The sequence below is a fragment of the Harpegnathos saltator genome, unplaced genomic scaffold (genome assembly GCF_003227715.2).
Source record: "Harpegnathos saltator strain DR-91 unplaced genomic scaffold, Hsal_v8.6 scaffold700, whole genome shotgun sequence".
Classification (NCBI taxonomy): domain Eukaryota; kingdom Metazoa; phylum Arthropoda; class Insecta; order Hymenoptera; family Formicidae; genus Harpegnathos; species Harpegnathos saltator.
In genome coordinates this window covers 221820-238904 of record NW_020230539.1, presented here as the reverse complement: position 1 = coordinate 238904, position 17085 = coordinate 221820, and the positions used below count along the sequence as shown (strand labels likewise).

The 17085-nt window shown below is 34.8% G+C and overlaps 6 protein-coding genes across 7 annotated transcripts; 2 read left to right on the top strand and 4 right to left on the bottom strand.

The window, feature by feature from the left end:
• Positions 1 to 561: 561 nt before the first annotated feature.
• LOC112590051 (40S ribosomal protein S28-like) lies at positions 562 to 1487 on the bottom strand. The gene is made up of 2 exons (XM_025305581.1): positions 1231 to 1487; positions 562 to 595 (listed from the first exon to the last, which is right to left on the bottom strand). Exon 1 carries the CDS (start codon positions 1466 to 1468, stop codon positions 1277 to 1279), a length of 192 nt encoding a protein of 63 aa, XP_025161366.1. The 5' UTR covers positions 1469 to 1487; the 3' UTR covers positions 562 to 595; positions 1231 to 1276.
• Positions 1488 to 1527: 40 nt separating this feature from the next.
• On the top strand, positions 1528 to 4240 carry LOC112590050 (putative nuclease HARBI1). Of its 2 annotated transcripts, XM_025305579.1 has the most exons (6): positions 1528 to 1791; positions 2107 to 2211; positions 2435 to 2668; positions 2749 to 3078; positions 3165 to 3307; positions 3644 to 4240. In XM_025305579.1, the coding sequence occupies exons 4-6, from the start codon at positions 3068 to 3070 to the stop codon at positions 4084 to 4086; spliced, it is 597 nt and encodes a 198-aa protein (XP_025161364.1). In that variant the 5' UTR covers positions 1528 to 1791; positions 2107 to 2211; positions 2435 to 2668; positions 2749 to 3067; the 3' UTR covers positions 4087 to 4240. The 2 variants fall into 2 exon arrangements, with proteins under 2 accessions (XP_025161364.1, XP_025161365.1); XM_025305580.1 differs by lacking the exons at positions 1528 to 1791; positions 2107 to 2211 and having other exon boundaries at positions 2435 to 2593.
• A 599-nt stretch (positions 4241 to 4839) lies between these two features.
• LOC112590048 (uncharacterized) lies at positions 4840 to 7472 on the bottom strand. The gene is made up of 5 exons (XM_025305577.1): positions 7398 to 7472; positions 6972 to 7096; positions 5364 to 5475; positions 4975 to 5190; positions 4840 to 4892 (listed from the first exon to the last, which is right to left on the bottom strand). Exons 1-5 carry the CDS (start codon positions 7405 to 7407, stop codon positions 4840 to 4842), a joined length of 516 nt encoding a protein of 171 aa, XP_025161362.1. The 5' UTR covers positions 7408 to 7472.
• Positions 7473 to 7583: 111 nt separating this feature from the next.
• On the bottom strand, positions 7584 to 8509 carry LOC112590055 (40S ribosomal protein S28-like). Its single transcript, XM_025305584.1, has 2 exons — positions 8253 to 8509; positions 7584 to 7617 (listed from the first exon to the last, which is right to left on the bottom strand). Exon 1 carries the CDS (start codon positions 8488 to 8490, stop codon positions 8299 to 8301), a length of 192 nt encoding a protein of 63 aa, XP_025161369.1. The 5' UTR covers positions 8491 to 8509; the 3' UTR covers positions 7584 to 7617; positions 8253 to 8298.
• A 2893-nt stretch (positions 8510 to 11402) lies between these two features.
• Positions 11403 to 12004, top strand: LOC112590046 (protein ALP1-like). Its single transcript, XM_025305575.1, has 2 exons — positions 11403 to 11487; positions 11563 to 12004. Exons 1-2 carry the CDS (start codon positions 11442 to 11444, stop codon positions 11706 to 11708), a joined length of 192 nt encoding a protein of 63 aa, XP_025161360.1. The 5' UTR covers positions 11403 to 11441; the 3' UTR covers positions 11709 to 12004.
• Positions 12005 to 13257: 1253 nt separating this feature from the next.
• On the bottom strand, positions 13258 to 14793 carry LOC112590047 (uncharacterized). The gene is made up of 4 exons (XM_025305576.1): positions 14624 to 14793; positions 13948 to 14158; positions 13404 to 13592; positions 13258 to 13284 (listed from the first exon to the last, which is right to left on the bottom strand). Exons 2-4 carry the CDS (start codon positions 14149 to 14151, stop codon positions 13258 to 13260), a joined length of 420 nt encoding a protein of 139 aa, XP_025161361.1. The 5' UTR covers positions 14152 to 14158; positions 14624 to 14793.
• Positions 14794 to 17085: the final 2292 nt, after the last annotated feature.

Below are 17085 nucleotides of genomic sequence, written 5' to 3'. Positions count from 1 at the left end.
TCCTATAAGGCCTAAAATCTTTTTTTCTCGATCCGTCAGTGTGATAGGAGGACCACCAATGTTCCCTGTTGTAACTTTATTAGCACGGATTTTAGCAACTTTTTGGGAAACTGCTGTTTTATTATCTCGCCATGTCTAAAGCATGTATTACGAAAATATATCCAACGTAGTTACATCCCAGCAAACACAATATTAGATGTAACGTATAATACATGTTGGTTGTAATTTCCTGCTCAACAATATAACTGTTACATAACATATATGTCATATAACAATTATATTGTTGATTAGGAAATTACAACTAACATGTACGTTACATCTAACATTGTGTTTGCTGGCATGTTACACATAATATTTTAAATATTATTGACTTACCGATTTCCATGACTTTATATCTTTTGACTTCCCATTTCTTCCCATAGTATTTAAGTGAGCGACTAATTGCTCCCATGACCCTCTTAAATCTGCGTTCCCGTGTAGAGTTTGGAATTTGCATGTTGCTACATGTGGATGCTGTACAAAATAGTCCACCATATAATCTATTTGTGCTGACGTTGCTTTCGCCTGCCTCTTCTTAATCCCTGTTCCATTTTGTCTGAAAAAAAAATTATTAGCATACGTGTAATAGATTATACCTGAAATTGATTTATTTTATTAAAATTTTGCATACTTACTGCGATATAGAAGTCATTGCGCTTAAGTTATTACAATAAGATATATCACTTATATATAAACTTATATATAAACTTATATTTGTCTCACTGTAACTTATAGTATCGATTCAGTAGTGCAGCGAAAACGAACAGACTCATTAAAATGCTGCTGTCATGAAATAATATTTTTAAATTAATTTATAATTAATTTATGTAAAATTATATTTATAAAAAAATAAATACACAATTTAATAAGGAGATTTGTGGTAGTTACAACAAAGTACAAGAGACTTAGATAATCTAACAATTGGTTTCATCCAAGATTCTTGTCTTTTGTACAATTAACAATAAAATATTTTCATAACTCTCTTGCACTTTTATACTTTGCTGTAGTTATCTCTAACCTTCTTGCTACTTGTTTTATTAAAAAAGGAAAGGAAGGTTTTATTAAAAAAGGAAAAATCAAATAACAGTCAAACAAAACTTCTTTTGTTAATAACTTTTTAATAAATAATAAGTGACAGCTAAGATCTTTCGAGTATTGTTCAAGACAATAACCTTATCAAATTCAAATTACCTGGCAATGATTTTTTCTACGTCAATCAAAATTGCTGCTCTGGTTATTAGAATCTTTTTGCCTCAAACTCAGATTCAAACAAGGTTAAAAGATCACCTTCACGTACCGGACCTTTCATGTTTTGATAATTTGTCGATTTTATTTGCCGGAACTCTATTTTCACTCGTCTGAATTGTCCTTGTGAGTCTGTGCGGCCCAGGATCTTCATAATAAGTTTCAAATCAACTGACTTATCCATAACCTTTTCCACGTGAAATACCAACCTACGAATTTTCCCCCAAAACTTGACATGTATACGTCATTTCCTCTTTTCTTCCACGCATAACGACAACATTAAATAACGACGTTTCGTTACCACATTCTGTAACGTCAGAGTGTCGCTATTCTGAGTTAGAGAATCGCGTAGTTGGTATCAATATCTCGTTACACACGACGAAAGTCGGTATTGTTACCGTAACGTCATGTATCGTTATAATTATAACGAGTTACAGAATCCCGCTACTGTAGCGGGATTCTGTAACTCGTTATGCCGTCGTTATGTGCTCATAACGACAATTGTCGGTTCGTTATATAACGTTACAACACTATAACGTCAAATGCAATTCTGTACGCGAATGATAACGACTATTGTCGCTATTCATAACGAAAATCGTCGGTATGATGTCGTTATATGTCGCTATCATAACGCATGGTTCGATACCCCTCGGTACGCGTAACGATCACATAACGACAGTAGTGGTCTGTTCATTTTAACTGTACTGCTGATCTGGTGTAATAAGTTAGAGTGAGACAAGTACATTTTCCTCACTCTAACTTATTGCACCAATTCAGCAGCTAAAAAGAACAAACCATAAGTTAAAGGTTAAAAATGTTTAGAAGCGTCTGAAGTGTCGAAGTGATGAGTGTGTTCATTTAAGAAGGTCTTCACATGTATACATCGTAAACATATATTAAAAGAAAAATTAACACTTAAGGAACTCGGTGAGTAAAAATTGACGTTGTTTATAATAATTGATTTTCAGAAAGTAATGTATATTTACATCTTAATTCTTATATAATGTTTTGAACGTTGTATTAAGTTAATATGAATTTGCTCTTCTCCTTTCGATTTTTTTATTTATATACTCGTAAGAATTTTTATTTCCATAAAATCGACATATTTGGCATTTAAGCTTATGTATATTAAAAGTTGATTTATTTGAAGAGGACATGGCCCTTGAGTATTTGGCGTGGGAATTAGGATTAGTGGTTGAAAGAGTGCGTCGAACGGCGTGTGGCAAGAAGGCAGCTGAGAGATGCTCAAAACCCTTTTCACATCCCACGAGATGAATTCATTGACTATTTTCGCCTTACTCCTGAACTGGTAATCGACATTGCAACTGCATTAAGGGTTGATTTACAGAATGAACGACTTACTGGCTTAGTGCCAGAAATAAAGGTAACATTGGAACAAAACTATAATAATTTATAATATTTAATTTATAATATTGAAACATAATCTTGAAACATTAAATACAGGTGTTGATAGCCATACAATTTTATGCGCAAGGCAGCTATCAAAGAAGCGTTGGCAATCAATTCCAATGGATTGTTAGCCAATCAACAACAAGCCGTTGCCTCCATGCCGTAACTGAAGCGATTAATCGGCGCTTGCTGCGTAGATGGGTAAAATTCCCGATGACCGAAGAAGATCGACAGCAAGCGCGTGCAAAATTCTCCGCTGCTATTTACCCATTCGAAGGTGCTATCGCTGCTATAGACTGTACTTTTATTCATATTATAGCCCCTCATGAAAATGAAGAGGCGTTCATTAATCATCACGGTCACCATTCTTTGAATGTGCAAGCGGTAAGTTTAATCACTTAGGAAGTACATAAATTGGTTTTCCTGCAAAACTTTTGTCTAATTGTAGCATTATTTAATTATACTTTCAGATTGTTGATCCAGATGAAGCTGCTTAACATCAATCCACGATATCCAGGTGCACGAAACGACTCATACATCTGGAGTACATCACCAATTCGTCGAGCAATGGAATTTCATTATAATCGAGGAGAATGGAAAACTTGGCTGATCGGTGAGTGAACCTTTAGTCCTTATGAACCTTCAGTCCTTATGAAAATAAGGACTTCGAAGAACTTTGCAAAAGAAAATAAAAAACTGTAATAAGATCTTGTATATTTTTATAAATACTGAATATTCTGTGTGACAGCCGTGTGCTCACATCGACGCCTTGTTCGACCGTCACACGTCGGTCGTATAATACTAAATAACGTTTGGTACACAAGAAAGAAAAACAAGATTTTTTCATTGTTTTTGAATAATTAAGATTTCATGTAATTTTAACTTTTTATTTATTTCCCGAAATATTCAGTAACAACATATTCGTAACAATATTAATATTTTTCATTAGGCGATGCTGGATACCCTTTGGAACCGTGGCTCATGACACCATTGGTCGATTTTCCTGAAAATACCCGACAATTTCATTATACGCAACAGCTCTGTAAGGCAAGAAACGTTGTTGAACGTTTTTTTGGTGTCTTCAAATCTGTATGGAGATGTCTTTCCTATCAGCGTGTACTGATGTATAGGCCAGCATTTGCTGCAAAAATAGTTAATGCATGTGCAGTACTGCATAATATAAGAATTCAACACCGTTTGCCTGTTGAAGAATTGGAAGCACCAATAGCTGCTGATAATGGTGAATATGAAAATGCTGGGCTCATTGATAACGAAGATCTACATCAAAGAGGACCGCGCGCTTTAGCTCAAAGAATACAACGCCAAATTATGAGAAAAAGATTTCCTAATTATCGAGATGCACAAGATGAAGAGCGTGCTGAAAATGATTAAATGTTTTTTTTACTTATCCCCTATTGTTTGACGCTTTAAATGAGAATATTGATTCCGAATGGCTTTCGAAGCCATAAACATTTTGTGACTCAGAATAAATGTTTCATCGTCTGAATTCAATTACAAATATTTATATAAATATGTGTGCGTAAAGGATAACAATTTTAACGAAAAAAAGAACATGTATATTAAAGTTAAAAAAAATGAATTATATTAAAATTTTACATTATCTTATATAATGTTTTTTATAAAATAGTTTTATATAATATTAAATATATTAAAGCTTTATTTTCATATTAAAATTTTATATTATTGAAATAAACATCTTTCTGCAAACAGTATAAAAACTTTATTGTCCTTAAACTAAAACCCTTATTGTCTATAAACTATAAATGTAATAAAGAAAAAATAATAGTAAATTAAAAGAAAAGAATAAAATACTGATCAAAATACGGACTAGTTATGTGAAAGATTTTTTTTTTTTAATACTTCAACACAATCTTTGATTATTATTAATAATTCGGAATATGTTGTCTCTCTACTTCTTTCTGCTTCTATAAAGGCACGTAGACATTCATTTCGCTCTTTTTCATTATCCGCAATTTGTTGCATTGCCTTTGCAAACATCTGTAAAAATAAACATAAAAAAAAGTACGTTTAAAGCATTGAGTTAATAACACGTTTCTTCCAAAGAAATTATATTCTGAGAATGACAGATAGATCTTACCTCCATACATGAAATTTGGCGTTCGGCTAGGATCGCAAAATCTTCTCTGGCATTGTGCAGTTGTATACCCAACCGTTCACTGTCTTACAAAGAAAGAAAATATTACGTATATAAACTGAGCTGTTATAAAAAAATAGGTATATATCAATAGCAATACTTACTCCTTATAATTTGTGGTCTTTTTCGCTTCTTGCTCGAACTTTGCGTTACAGTTGTGAGCCGTTGTGGATCATCAATTTGAATAGCGGATGGTGGTTCTGTTATTTCACGATGACATTCTGCAGTCTCCACATTTTGAATTTGTGAGTGTGTTTGAATATTATTGAAAGATGACCCTTCTTCAATAACATTTCCCATATCATGTAGCACTTCATAATCTGAAATAAAAAAGTGTAAGGAGTGCTGCATTTATACATTTTCAGAGCAATATTGATTAACACATTCATATAATTTATCGAGACATTTACAATGTATTCAGAAAAAATCCTACCTGTATAATTACCTGTATAATTACCTACCATTACCTACCTGTATAATTACCTACCATTACCTGTATAATTAACGTCATGTTCTATAATCTCGTTATTTCTTAATGTTAATGACTCTGGAATATCATTTAAAATTCTTTCGTCCCCTGCAGTAAGCAAATGCATTGCTTCTCCCTGAAATAAACATTTAAAAAGCAAATACTGTTTAATAAACATGTACTCAATATTATTTTTATGTGCATCACAAACAAAAAAGATTTCAAATTTTTAAGTATGATGAAATAAGAAGTTTCTAAATATATTTTAATAAAAATGTTCTATATTAGATATATCAGGTGTAGTAAAAAGAAATCCATTATTTTTCCAATAGATGGCTTTAGTTATCTGTATTTCGCGTTATATAAGTCCGATCGGGTTCTACTAGATGGCGTTAGAAAGATGAGATTTCGTACTAAAAAGACTTTTCTGACAGTTTTGTGACTAGTTGACACAGTTTTGTTTGAGCGCGCGTCGAAGATGGACACTAGCAAAGAGAAAATACGCTATATTTTACAGTTTTTCTTCGATAAAGGCGAAAACGCAAGCCAGGCGGCTGAAAATGTGAATAGTGTTTATGGTCCTGATACTGTAACAACCAATCAGGCGCAATTTTGGTTTCGTCGATTCCGTTCCGGTAATTTCGATGTCAAAGATGCACCACGCACTGGAAGGTCAATTGTCGAAAATATCGATAAAATCATGGACATTGTCGAGTCCGACCGTTATGTAAGCACTGTTTCGATTGCCCAAGAGCTAAAGATTGCACAAAAAACCGTTTGGAACCATTTGAATAAGGCTGGATACAAAAAGAAGCTCGATGTATGGGTACCACACGAGTTAACGAAAATAAACCTCATGGACCGAATTTCCATCTGCGAATCGCTGCTGAATCGCAACAAAATCGACCCATTTCTGAAGCGGTTGGTCACTGGTGATGAAAAGTGGATCACTTACGACAACGTCAAGCGAAAACGGTCGTGGTCGAATCGCGGTGAGCCGGCGGAAACGGTGGCCAAGCCAGGATTGACGGCCAGGAAGGTTTTGCTGTATATTTGGTGGGATTGGCAGGGAATTATCTACTATGAGCTGCTCTCCTACGACAAAACTCTTAACTCGGAACTGTACTGTCAACAATTGGACCGTCTGAAGGAAGCAATCGCCCAGAAGCGGCCAGCTTTGGCCAATAGGAGAGGAATTGTGTTCCATCAGGACAACGCCAGGCCACACACATCGATAGTGACTCACCAGAAGCTCCGGGAGCTTGGTTGGGAGGTTCTTATGCATCTACCTTATAGTCCGGACCTGGCACCAAGTGATTACCATCTGTTTCTGTCCATGGCGAACAATTTTGCTGGTGAAAAATTCGATTCAAGAGAGGCTTGCGAAAATCGACTGTCTCAATTTTTTGCCAATAGGGACGAGGGCTTCTATGAGAGAGGCATAATGAAATTACCTTCCAAATGGCAACAAGTTATCGAACAAAACGGCGCATATTTGACCTAAATCGGATCATTCTAACTATGGTAATTAAAGCCTTCAATTTCATGCAAAAATAATGGATTTCTTTTTACTACACCTAATATTTTATATTAGAAAAATGATTACAGTTATATTTAAAACTTTTTCACTACCTGTTCCTCTGGAAATGAATCAGGACATTGTACACCTTCCACATAATTTAGTCCTATAAGGCCTAAAATCTTTTTTTCTCGATCCGTCAGTGTGATAGGAGGACCACCAATGTTCCCTGTCGTAACTTTATTAGCACGGATTTTAGCAACTTTTTGGGAAACTGCTGTTTTATTATCTCGCCATGTCTAAAGCATGTATTACGAAAATATATCCAACGTAGTTACATCCCAGCAAACACAATATTAGATGTAACGTATAATACATGTTGGTTGTAATTTCCTGCTCAACAATATAACTGTTACATAACATATATGTCATATAACAATTATATTGTTGATTAGGAAATTACAACTAACATGTACGTTACATCTAACATTGTGTTTGCTGGCATGTTACACATAATATTTTAAATATTATTGACTTACCGATTTCCATGACTTTATATCTTTTGACTTCCCATTTCTTCCCATAGTATTTAAGTGAGCGACTAATTGCTCCCATGACCCTTTTAAATCTGCGTTCCCGTGTAGAGTTTGGAATTTGCATGTTGCTACATGTGGATGCTGTACAAAATAGTCCACCATATAATCTATTTGTGCTGACGTTGCTTTCGCCTGCCTCTTCTTAATCCCTGTTCCATTTTGTCTGAAAAAAAAATTATTAGCATACGTGTAATAGATTATACCTGAAATTGATTTATTTTATTAAAATTTTGCATACTTACTGCGATATAGAAGTCATTGCGCTTAAGTTATTACAATAAGATATATCACTTATATATAAACTTATATATAAACTTATATTTGTCTCACTGTAACTTATAGTATCGATTCAGTAGTGCAGCGAAAACGAACAGACTCATTAAAATGCTGCTGTCATGAAATAATATTTTTAAATTAATTTATAATTAATTTATGTAAAATTATATTTATAAAAAAATAAATACACAATTTAATAAGGAGATTTGTGGTAGTTACAACAAAGTACAAGAGACTTAGATAATCTAACAATTGGTTTCATCCAAGATTCTTGTCTTTTGTACAATTAACAATAAAATATTTTCATAACTCTCTTGCACTTTTATACTTTGCTGTAGTTATCTCTAACCTTCTTGCTACTTGTTTTATTAAAAAAGGAAAGGAAGGTTTTATTAAAAAAGGAAAAATCAAATAACAGTCAAACAAAACTTCTTTTGTTAATAACTTTTTAATAAATAATAAGTGACAGCTAAGATCTTTCGAGTATTGTTCAAGACAATAACCTTATCAAATTCAAATTACCTGGCAATGATTTTTTCTACGTCAATCAAAATTGCTGCTCTGGTTATTAGAATCTTTTTGCCTCAAACTCAGATTCAAACAAGGTTAAAAGATCACCTTCACGTACCGGACCTTTCATGTTTTGATAATTTGTCGATTTTATTTGCCGGAACTCTATTTTCACTCGTCTGAATTGTCCTTGTGAGTCTGTGCGGCCCAGGATCTTCATAATAAGTTTCAAATCAACTGACTTATCCATAACCTTTTCCACGTGAAATACCAACCTACGAATTTTCCCCCAAAACTTGACATGTATACGTCATTTCCTCTTTTCTTCCACGCATAACGACAACATTAAATAACGACGTTTCGTTACCACATTCTGTAACGTCAGAGTGTCGCTATTCTGAGTTAGAGAATCGCGTAGTTGGTATCAATATCTCGTTACACACGACGAAAGTCGGTATTGTTACCGTAACGTCATGTATCGTTATAATTATAACGAGTTACAGAATCCCGCTACTGTACCGCGATTCTGTAACTCGTTATTGGAGTTAATGACAGTTTCGTTATTGTTGCGCAGCTTTTCTACGGTATACAAAAGCTGCGCAACGATAACGAAAGTGTCGTTAACTCCAATAACGAGTTACAGAATCGCGGTACTGTAGGCTTATTCTCCAACTTCCTAACGACAATATCACTAGCCTAGGGTGTCGTTATGGAGATTTAACAACACTGTAACGAAAAATGGTATTCTATAATTTTTCTTAACGATAAATGTCGTTAAAAGTGTCGATAAAATATCGAATTTTGTCGTTAAAATATCGAGGAGTATGGGACCCCGCGATAAGCAATAACGACAATGTAACTAGATATAACGGTGCTCTAAGAAGCAATAAAGTGTACGGAAATGTGCGAGTGTAATATATTTACTTGTACAGTTGACATTTTAATGATAAAATTTTAAAGAGAATAACGAGAAATAGTTTGTGAGCATTAACACAAAAACAAAAATAAATTATTGTAAGTACAAATGTATTCTACAAATTTAATAATATTTATTAAAATTAATATAATAAATTAATAGCTTTATACAAGGTGTTTGATAGCTGATCATGCAGACGAAAGTTGGAGATAGATTGGGTGTAGCCGAGAAGAAAAGTCATGTACCATAATGTCAAATTGGCAATAGTTATCGAGTTATTAATTAAAACATGTGAGCCAACGAGTGCGTAGAGAGCGGAGGGCGACCGCAGTAAGCACATAGATATTTGATACAGGCGGAGTCAACGAGTGACGGTAGGCGAGCGCGCGCGGCGAGGGGCAACATAAACAACAAGAGGCGAACGCGCGCGACGAGGAGCGAGCAAACGCGAACGACGAGGAGCGAGCGCGACGAAGAGCGAGCGAGCGCGAACGACGAGAAGCGAACGAGCTATAACTAAAAAGCTATAAAGAAAAAGCTCGCTCGCTCCTCGTCGCGCGCGATCGCCTCTTGTCGCTTATGTTGCCCCTCGCCGCGCGCGCTTGTCTACCGACACTCGCTGACTCCGCCTGTATCAAATGTCTACGTGCTTACTGCGGCCGCCCTCCACTCTCTACGCGCTCGTTGGCTCACATGTTTTAATTAATAACTCGATAACTATTGCCAATTTGACATTATGATACATGACTTTTCTTCTCGGCTACACCCAATCTATCTCCAACTTTCGTCTGCATGATCAGCTATCAAACATCCTGTATATGTATGTGTGTGCCTGTGTGTGTCTGTGGTTATCTTCTATATATAGATTGTACATTTAATATAAAGCATAATAATATAATAATAATATAAATAATATAAATATATCTTTTTAGTTAAATTGTTTTTAAAGTTGGTTTAAACATTGACAAAAACAAAGTTTTCCAATGACCTTCACCTTAACATATGTTGTTAAAGTCATCATCCTGAAAGGTTTAGCTATCGCTCATTATTTATTAAAAAGTTATTAACAAAAGAAATTTTGTTTTATTGTTATTTAATTACTTTTTCTTTTTTTAATAAAACAAATAACAAGGAAGTTGAGGATAGCTGCAATAAAGCATAAGAGAGTTAAAATAAGAAATTATTTGGTTATTAATTATACGAAAGACAAGAAAACTTGGGTGAAACCAATTATTAACTAACCTAAATCCCTTGTACTTTGCTCTGGTTGTGACTTCAGACTTTTTGTATATTATTCAGGAACATGTCTTTGACAACAGATATCAAGATTAATGTTATTAAAGTTGACTCAGTTTTTACCAATATTTACTTTAAAGTTCTTTTTATCTTTTTTATGTTGAAGGTAATATGGCTGAAGGATATTTAGCATGAAATTTACTTTTCTTACAAGAAAGAGTAAGGCGGATTGAAAGACGCCTAGAAAGAAGATTATTGCGTGATGCTCAAAATCCATTTGAGCTTCCCAACGATGAATTTATTGCTCAATTTAGAGTAAACAAAGAATTAGTTATGGATGTTGTTAACATTCTTAGGCCAGAATTAGAAAAACAGCGCACAAATGGCTTGTCACCTGAAATACAAGTATTAGTAGCAATTGGTTTCTTTAGTAATGGTAGTTATCAAAGACCAGTGGGGAATCAATGCGAACTTGTTATAAGCTAGCCATCAACTAGTCGTTGCATAAGAAAAGTCGCATATTTAATAAATGTGCATTTATTGCGCCGATGGATAAAATTTCCAATGACAGTGGAAGAAAAAATGGTTGCAAAAAATAAATTTATACAAGCTCCGCTGCCATTTCCTGATGCCATTGATGCTATAGATTGCACATATGGTACATTCATATTCTGGCACCACATTTGCATGAAGAGACATTTGTAAATCATCATGGCAATCACTCTTTGAATGTTCAAGCGGCAAGTTTTACACTCTTTGTTATGTTTCATTACTCATAATTTATTACAAATATTATAATAGATTACAAACATTTTTGCAAAAAATTTTACTGTAAATTTAATCTTTTTATTGATTTGATTCGGATTGATTCATAAAATACACATCTCTAATCTAAAAGTTAAATTCGTGATTTTTTGTACCACAAAAATCTAAAGTGTTACATTTTACAGATAGTCGATCCAGATTTAAAAATATTAAATATTAACGCACGATACCCTGGAGCCAGAAACGATGCTTACATATGGAATACTAGTCCCATCAGACATGTAATGGAGCATTGTTATAATCGTGGTGAAAGAAGAACTTATTTGATTGGTAAGAATAAAATGTATTGTATATAATATATACAACATTCTTATATTTATGATAAAATATGTTATTTATACATAGGAAATGCTGGATATCCTCTAGAACCGTGGCTTATGACACCATTGCCACATTATCCACAGTGGAGTCGGCAATTTCATTATAATGAAAAATTATGTAAAGCACGGAGTATTGTGGAGAGATTTTTTGGGGTTCTAAAGGGAACATGAAGATGTCTATCATATCAAAGAGTACTGATGTATGCTCTAGAAATAGGTGGACAAATTGTAAATGCATGCGCAGTGTTGCACAACATGCGTTTACATTATCGAATACCAATTAATATGGAGGAACATATTATGTTACACAATGTACATCAAAATTATGTTAATGATGCAGCAGAAATACAGGATGAAGGGTTTTGTAGAATACCTAGAGCCGTTGCCCAACGAATTCAACAACAGATTATGCGACAATGGTTTCCAAATAATCGTTGTGCATGGAATGAAAGAAATGAACACATTGATGGGTGATATGAACCTTTTTTTATTTAAGAATAAATTAAACTTTCGAACTTTTAACATAAAAACATTTTATAAAATAATTGTATCTCGAAATAAAAATAAACTTGAAAAAAGAATACTATGAATCTTTGTTGTCTAAACATTTATATATAAATTCTAATAACTTTTTTTGTCGCTCTTCATTCTTTACCATCTTGTCAACAACATTTGTTGACTTATTGCTGTACTTGTTGCTGTACTTATTTGTTCAGTAGCTTTGGCTTGCAATTGCATTGCTTTTGCTAACATCTAAAGATAACATTATATAAAGATAACATATAAAATGAAAAGAATTAAAATGTGCTTTATATGAATTTACAAATTCACCAACCTTCATTGCTTCAGCATATTTCTGGCCAATTGCCTCGAAAGATTCTCGAGCATTGCATAATTGCACTCCTAGGCGTTCTGATTTTTCGTCTGCATAAGCAAAAAACGAGAGTAATGTTGAAATCATATAATGAACTTTCTTATCAGAATTTTAATATTGTAATATTTTTACTTCTTTTCCGTTTTCTTCTTCTGGAAATGTGTGTTGCTGTATTTTCTGAAACTGTAACGGTGAAAAGTTAATAATAATTAAAATATAAAATTTAATTTAATTTAAAAATAAAATTTGTACACCAGAAAGCAATACTGTTTTTACTTATTTTTCTGATACATTATAGAATGTCATTCATTCATGCATATGAATCTTTAATAATAGGATTTCTTTTTTATTGATACATTTTTTTAGATTTCGGTAGACGGTCTTGTAATGCATCGAAAAAAATGTTTAAACCGTTTTGTTTGTACAAATAAGATCCGTCAAGCATTACAAATGATTCGAACACGTAAAGAAAAATATAGATTAGTCTGCATATTTCGAAATATTTATAGCATTAAACGAATCATGACATAACTTCCAGTGTAAATATTTTGATTTTATGCTAGCAATACCTTGTGAGATTAATGATATGCATGATGGATCATTTACTGGTAAGTTGTCATCCATAGGATCAATATTTTCTTCATTTTCATTTAAATAGTCCACTACTTCTTCACTTTCTTCATTTATGTGGCTATTCGGTGGTATTTCAGTAGCTAAACAGTAAAATTTTCCATATATTTTATATACTATACTATATATATAGCATAAAAAGGTTTAAATATAAAAACAACATACTAATTAAAATATCTTCTAATTCTGGAATTCTTATTGAAGCTGGAACATTATCTAACGTTGTATTTCCTGCTGATAATTCTTCAATAGCATTCCAATATTACAAAATTATATTGTTTTATATAAATTTTATAGTATGTGTGCGCATATGTATAAAATTAAGTGGAAAAGAAAAATTATTTTTCTCTTTTTACACTTACGTTGTACTCTTCAGGAAAACTGTCAGATACATTTGATAATCCTTGAACGTATTCATGTTCAATTATACCTAATATTCTTTTATCAAAGTCAGTTATTGTGATATTAATTGATTTGTTTCTAGTGCTGGCTCTTGCTTTTCTTAATCGTTGTATTTTTTCAGATACTTTTGATTTATGATCTCGCCATGTCTAAAAAAATATTAAATATAAAAATTATATTATAAATAATATAAAAATAATATTTTCCAGACAATCATGGACAATTGTTTGCAACAAATTAATGTGTTCTGTTTTTGAGTTAAACTATGTTCCTTATGGTTTTGAATACAACATTTTGAATATCTTATTCTACTTCATCAAGCTAAGAAGCTAAGAATCTGGTACCAATATCAAGTTGTTTGACATCTTGATAAAATGGACTTCAATATTTGCAAGATGTTACATTCAAAATCATGGAAAACAGCTCCAAAATAAAAGCTAAACTTAGAAAAATATTTAAAAAGTTAAATATATCTGAAAAACATTATTCACTATATGTATTTACCGTCTTCCAGGATTTCACATCTTTTGCTTTCCCATTTGGCACCATTGAATTTAACAATTGAGTCAATTCTTCCCAGCTTCCTTGCAAATGTTCTTTAGCATTCATTGTCGTAAACTTCCCTTGTGCTACATGTGGATTTTTTTCTAAATAACTTATCAATGCTTCAATTTGTTGATGGGTAGCTCTACCCTGGCGATGTTTCATATTTTGACTGAAAAAATATTAATATTGTTATATATTTTCTCAATCTTTTATATATTGATTAAACATATAATTATTATACACACACACAAATATATGTAACATTAATTTAGTATTAACTGCATTGATCTACATGTATAATGAGTATTTTGCCAATAATATGTATGAACGTAACTTAATAATCTAATAAAATATTTTGCAAACATTACATTAAAGAAAGAATTATGTACGTATGTTAGATTACGCCGGATATATTTATATTTTGATAATAAATTGCGATTTTAATATAAAAAAGGCTCATTATATATATCACATATAGATGTTAAATTAATTAATGTTAAATTAATGTTTGATTTATTTTTAATTTAATTTTCTTGTGTATCATTTATAAATTATTTTACATATATTTACCCTGACATTTTTCGCCAACTATTTATATCATAATAACAATCACATACAATAGATGTCAACATACCTTTTTTTTTGTTAAAGAGGGGAAATGCCTTACGCACACCCTGGGGCCCGTGCTGGAGGTGATCCCAGGGTAGTGTGGGGCTTGCACCCACTAAAACCCCCCGGCCCACAGCGTGCTGAGTGCGGAGAGCCCGGGAAACACCATGCAAGACGGCACTTAGCCATCCGGACTCCCCGCCACACATGCGCGCCGCTACGCCAGACTCAGGTGGGAGAGCCGCACCTCTCCCTGCCTACCCCCGCCCCCCCCCGGGTCAAACGGATGATGATCATTATCATCCGGACCCGAAGAAGCCCCCCGAGGACAGCGACGATGACGACGAAGACCGCGACGACGACGAAGACAACGAAGATGACGAGGCAGACGACCGACGACGATGACGACGACGACGACGAACCCGACACCCCGGATAGCGACGACGACGAGGAAGACGAGGACAAAGGCGCGGAGCCGGGGGAGGGAGCGGACCAACTCCGATCCCCCGATTGGGAGGAGGAAGAGGGGAAAGAGCCCACGACCTAGCGGTCGGCGGCCCTCTCGCGAGCCCTCTCCGCGTTCTCCTTCGACCCCAGTACGACCGCGGCGAATCTCGCCACGGCCGACCAGGCCCGACGAGAGCGGAGGCTCCCCCGCACGACCGCCGGCAGGGATAAATCCCCGCCCACCTCCCTCACCAACTCCTCGCGCTGCACCCGCCATGCCACGCAGTGCTGCAGGGTGTGCTGCGCGTCATCACGCGCGTCTCCGCAGTGAAGACACTGCGGAGACGGATACTTTCCGATTTTGTTTAAAAATTCCGCGAACACCCCGTGGCCCGTCAGCAACTGCGTGACATGAAAGGTCAAGCCGCCACTATTCGAACGATCCAGCCAGAGATTAAACTCTGGCAGGATCGCGTCGCGAACACGAACACTAGGCAGTCCCGGGGCCCGGAGCTGCAAAAGCCACTGCCGGCGAACCAGCAGCTCCTCCGCAGCCCGGGCCTCCGCGACCGCCTCGGACGTCCACAACCCGTACGGACGAAGGTCGCGAGCCCTCTCGTACATCCGGCGACGAGACGCCGTCAGGATGTCAACGGGCGGCATCCGAGCCAGGAGGGTCGCAGCCACGTACGACACCGTCCTGTACCCGGACACCAAGATGTCAACATACCTAATATTTGTATTTATTGTTCCTAAACTCACTGACAAAGATACATGAGGAAAAGAAATTTGATTGGCTGAACACTGCAGCAGTGAAGTTATATTGAATTGAATATACTCGCTTCGGTAACGACGTCGGTATTTTGTATCGATATGGTATCGCTAACTTGAGTTACAGAACAGATATGTCGTTATAGTGCCGTTAGCGCAAGCGACAATCATCGCTACGTAACGATAACGACGTTGTCGTTAGGAAGTTAGAGAATAGGCCCACTGGTGCACGTAACATTTTGCATACATCCCTAGCTTGATTTATTATAGTTGCAGTTTCCTCATCTTTTAAAACACCTGATACAGCAAGTTGAAGTGTATAAGCTGCACAGCGGACAGATCGAATTTGATATTTTAATTCTTCGACGTCCTCACCTTTATCATTAGAATGTAAATTAACTTCTTCATTATCTAATAGCGAAAATTCATATTCTTCATCATCGTTATTAATATATTCTTCATCAGTAAATAATGTATTATAACTGTCGCCATCATTATCGTTTTCGTCTTCATTATTGCAATGTTCTAATTCTACTTGATCGTTATCATTGAGTTTAACGAGCTTAATCATATTTGAACTGTTATCAGTCGTAATCGAATAAATCTGACTTATAGGTATTTCATATGTGGAAAGGACATTTTTTATATAAGGAAATTTGTTTTATATTTATAGCAGTATGTCTACCGTAAATTTCTTTGACTGCTAAAGTATTTAAAACCAATTCGTTCCATCCACATACTGTATATTTATTCCTAAAAATGAACGATTAATACAAGTCACTGCATATATCTTTAATGATAGTAATTTGCCTTTGAATTTCTTCCCAAGTTGTTTCCGAAACAAATTTGCTTTACTTATAACAGCCTTACGCACTTCTTGAGAAGAAACATTTATATTTGAAGTTGAACATGACAGTATCATATTCCCAGATAATCAAGTGCGCCAAAAGCATGTTTTACAAATTGCATTCTGCACAATAAGACAGCAAGATGCTGGTGAAATTACTTTAGATTTTGCTATTTTAAAATATATTAGCAGAAATATAGCAAAAACTAAAACAGTATGTTAGCAAAATATATCGATAGAAACTAAGCAGATATTAAATATAATTTGCAATAATTTTTAAATAGCAAAAAGTCGTTAGATATAGAGCTGATCTGTGATAAAATTACAATGACAAAAGCGCAGTAAAAGTCGAGCACGTCGTATCACCACGACGTGACAGCAAAACCGTAGCAAAACTCGAGCACGTCGTGCCGTCACGATGT

Excerpts from the sequence above, each read along its gene's own strand:
- LOC112590051 (XM_025305581.1), bottom strand. The coding sequence starts at position 1,468 with ATGGATAAGTCAGTTGATTTGAAACTTATTATGAAGATCCTGGGCCGC.
- LOC112590050 (XM_025305579.1), top strand. Across the intron at positions 3,308-3,643 it reads ATGGAAAACTTGGCTGATCG|GCGATGCTGGATACCCTTTG; the intron begins GTGAGTGAACCT and ends ATTTTTCATTAG.
- LOC112590048 (XM_025305577.1), bottom strand. Across the intron at positions 5,476-6,971 it reads ATTCATTTCCAGAGGAACAG|GGAGAAGCAATGCATTTGCT; the intron begins GTAGTGAAAAAG and ends TGTTTATTTCAG. Across the intron at positions 5,191-5,363 it reads ACATGACGTTAATTATACAG|ATTATGAAGTGCTACATGAT; the intron begins GTAATGGTAGGT and ends TTTTTATTTCAG.
- LOC112590055 (XM_025305584.1), bottom strand. The coding sequence starts at position 8,490 with ATGGATAAGTCAGTTGATTTGAAACTTATTATGAAGATCCTGGGCCGC.
- LOC112590046 (XM_025305575.1), top strand. The coding sequence starts at position 11,442 with ATGGAGCATTGTTATAATCGTGGTGAAAGAAGAACTTATTTGATTG. Across the intron at positions 11,488-11,562 it reads AAGAAGAACTTATTTGATTG|GAAATGCTGGATATCCTCTA; the intron begins GTAAGAATAAAA and ends ATTTATACATAG.
- LOC112590047 (XM_025305576.1), bottom strand. The coding sequence starts at position 14,151 with ATGAAACATCGCCAGGGTAGAGCTACCCATCAACAAATTGAAGCATTG. Across the intron at positions 13,593-13,947 it reads ATGTGAAATCCTGGAAGACG|ACATGGCGAGATCATAAATC; the intron begins GTAAATACATAT and ends ATATTTTTTTAG. Across the intron at positions 13,285-13,403 it reads GTTTTCCTGAAGAGTACAAC|AATTATCAGCAGGAAATACA; the intron begins GTAAGTGTAAAA and ends ATGCTATTGAAG.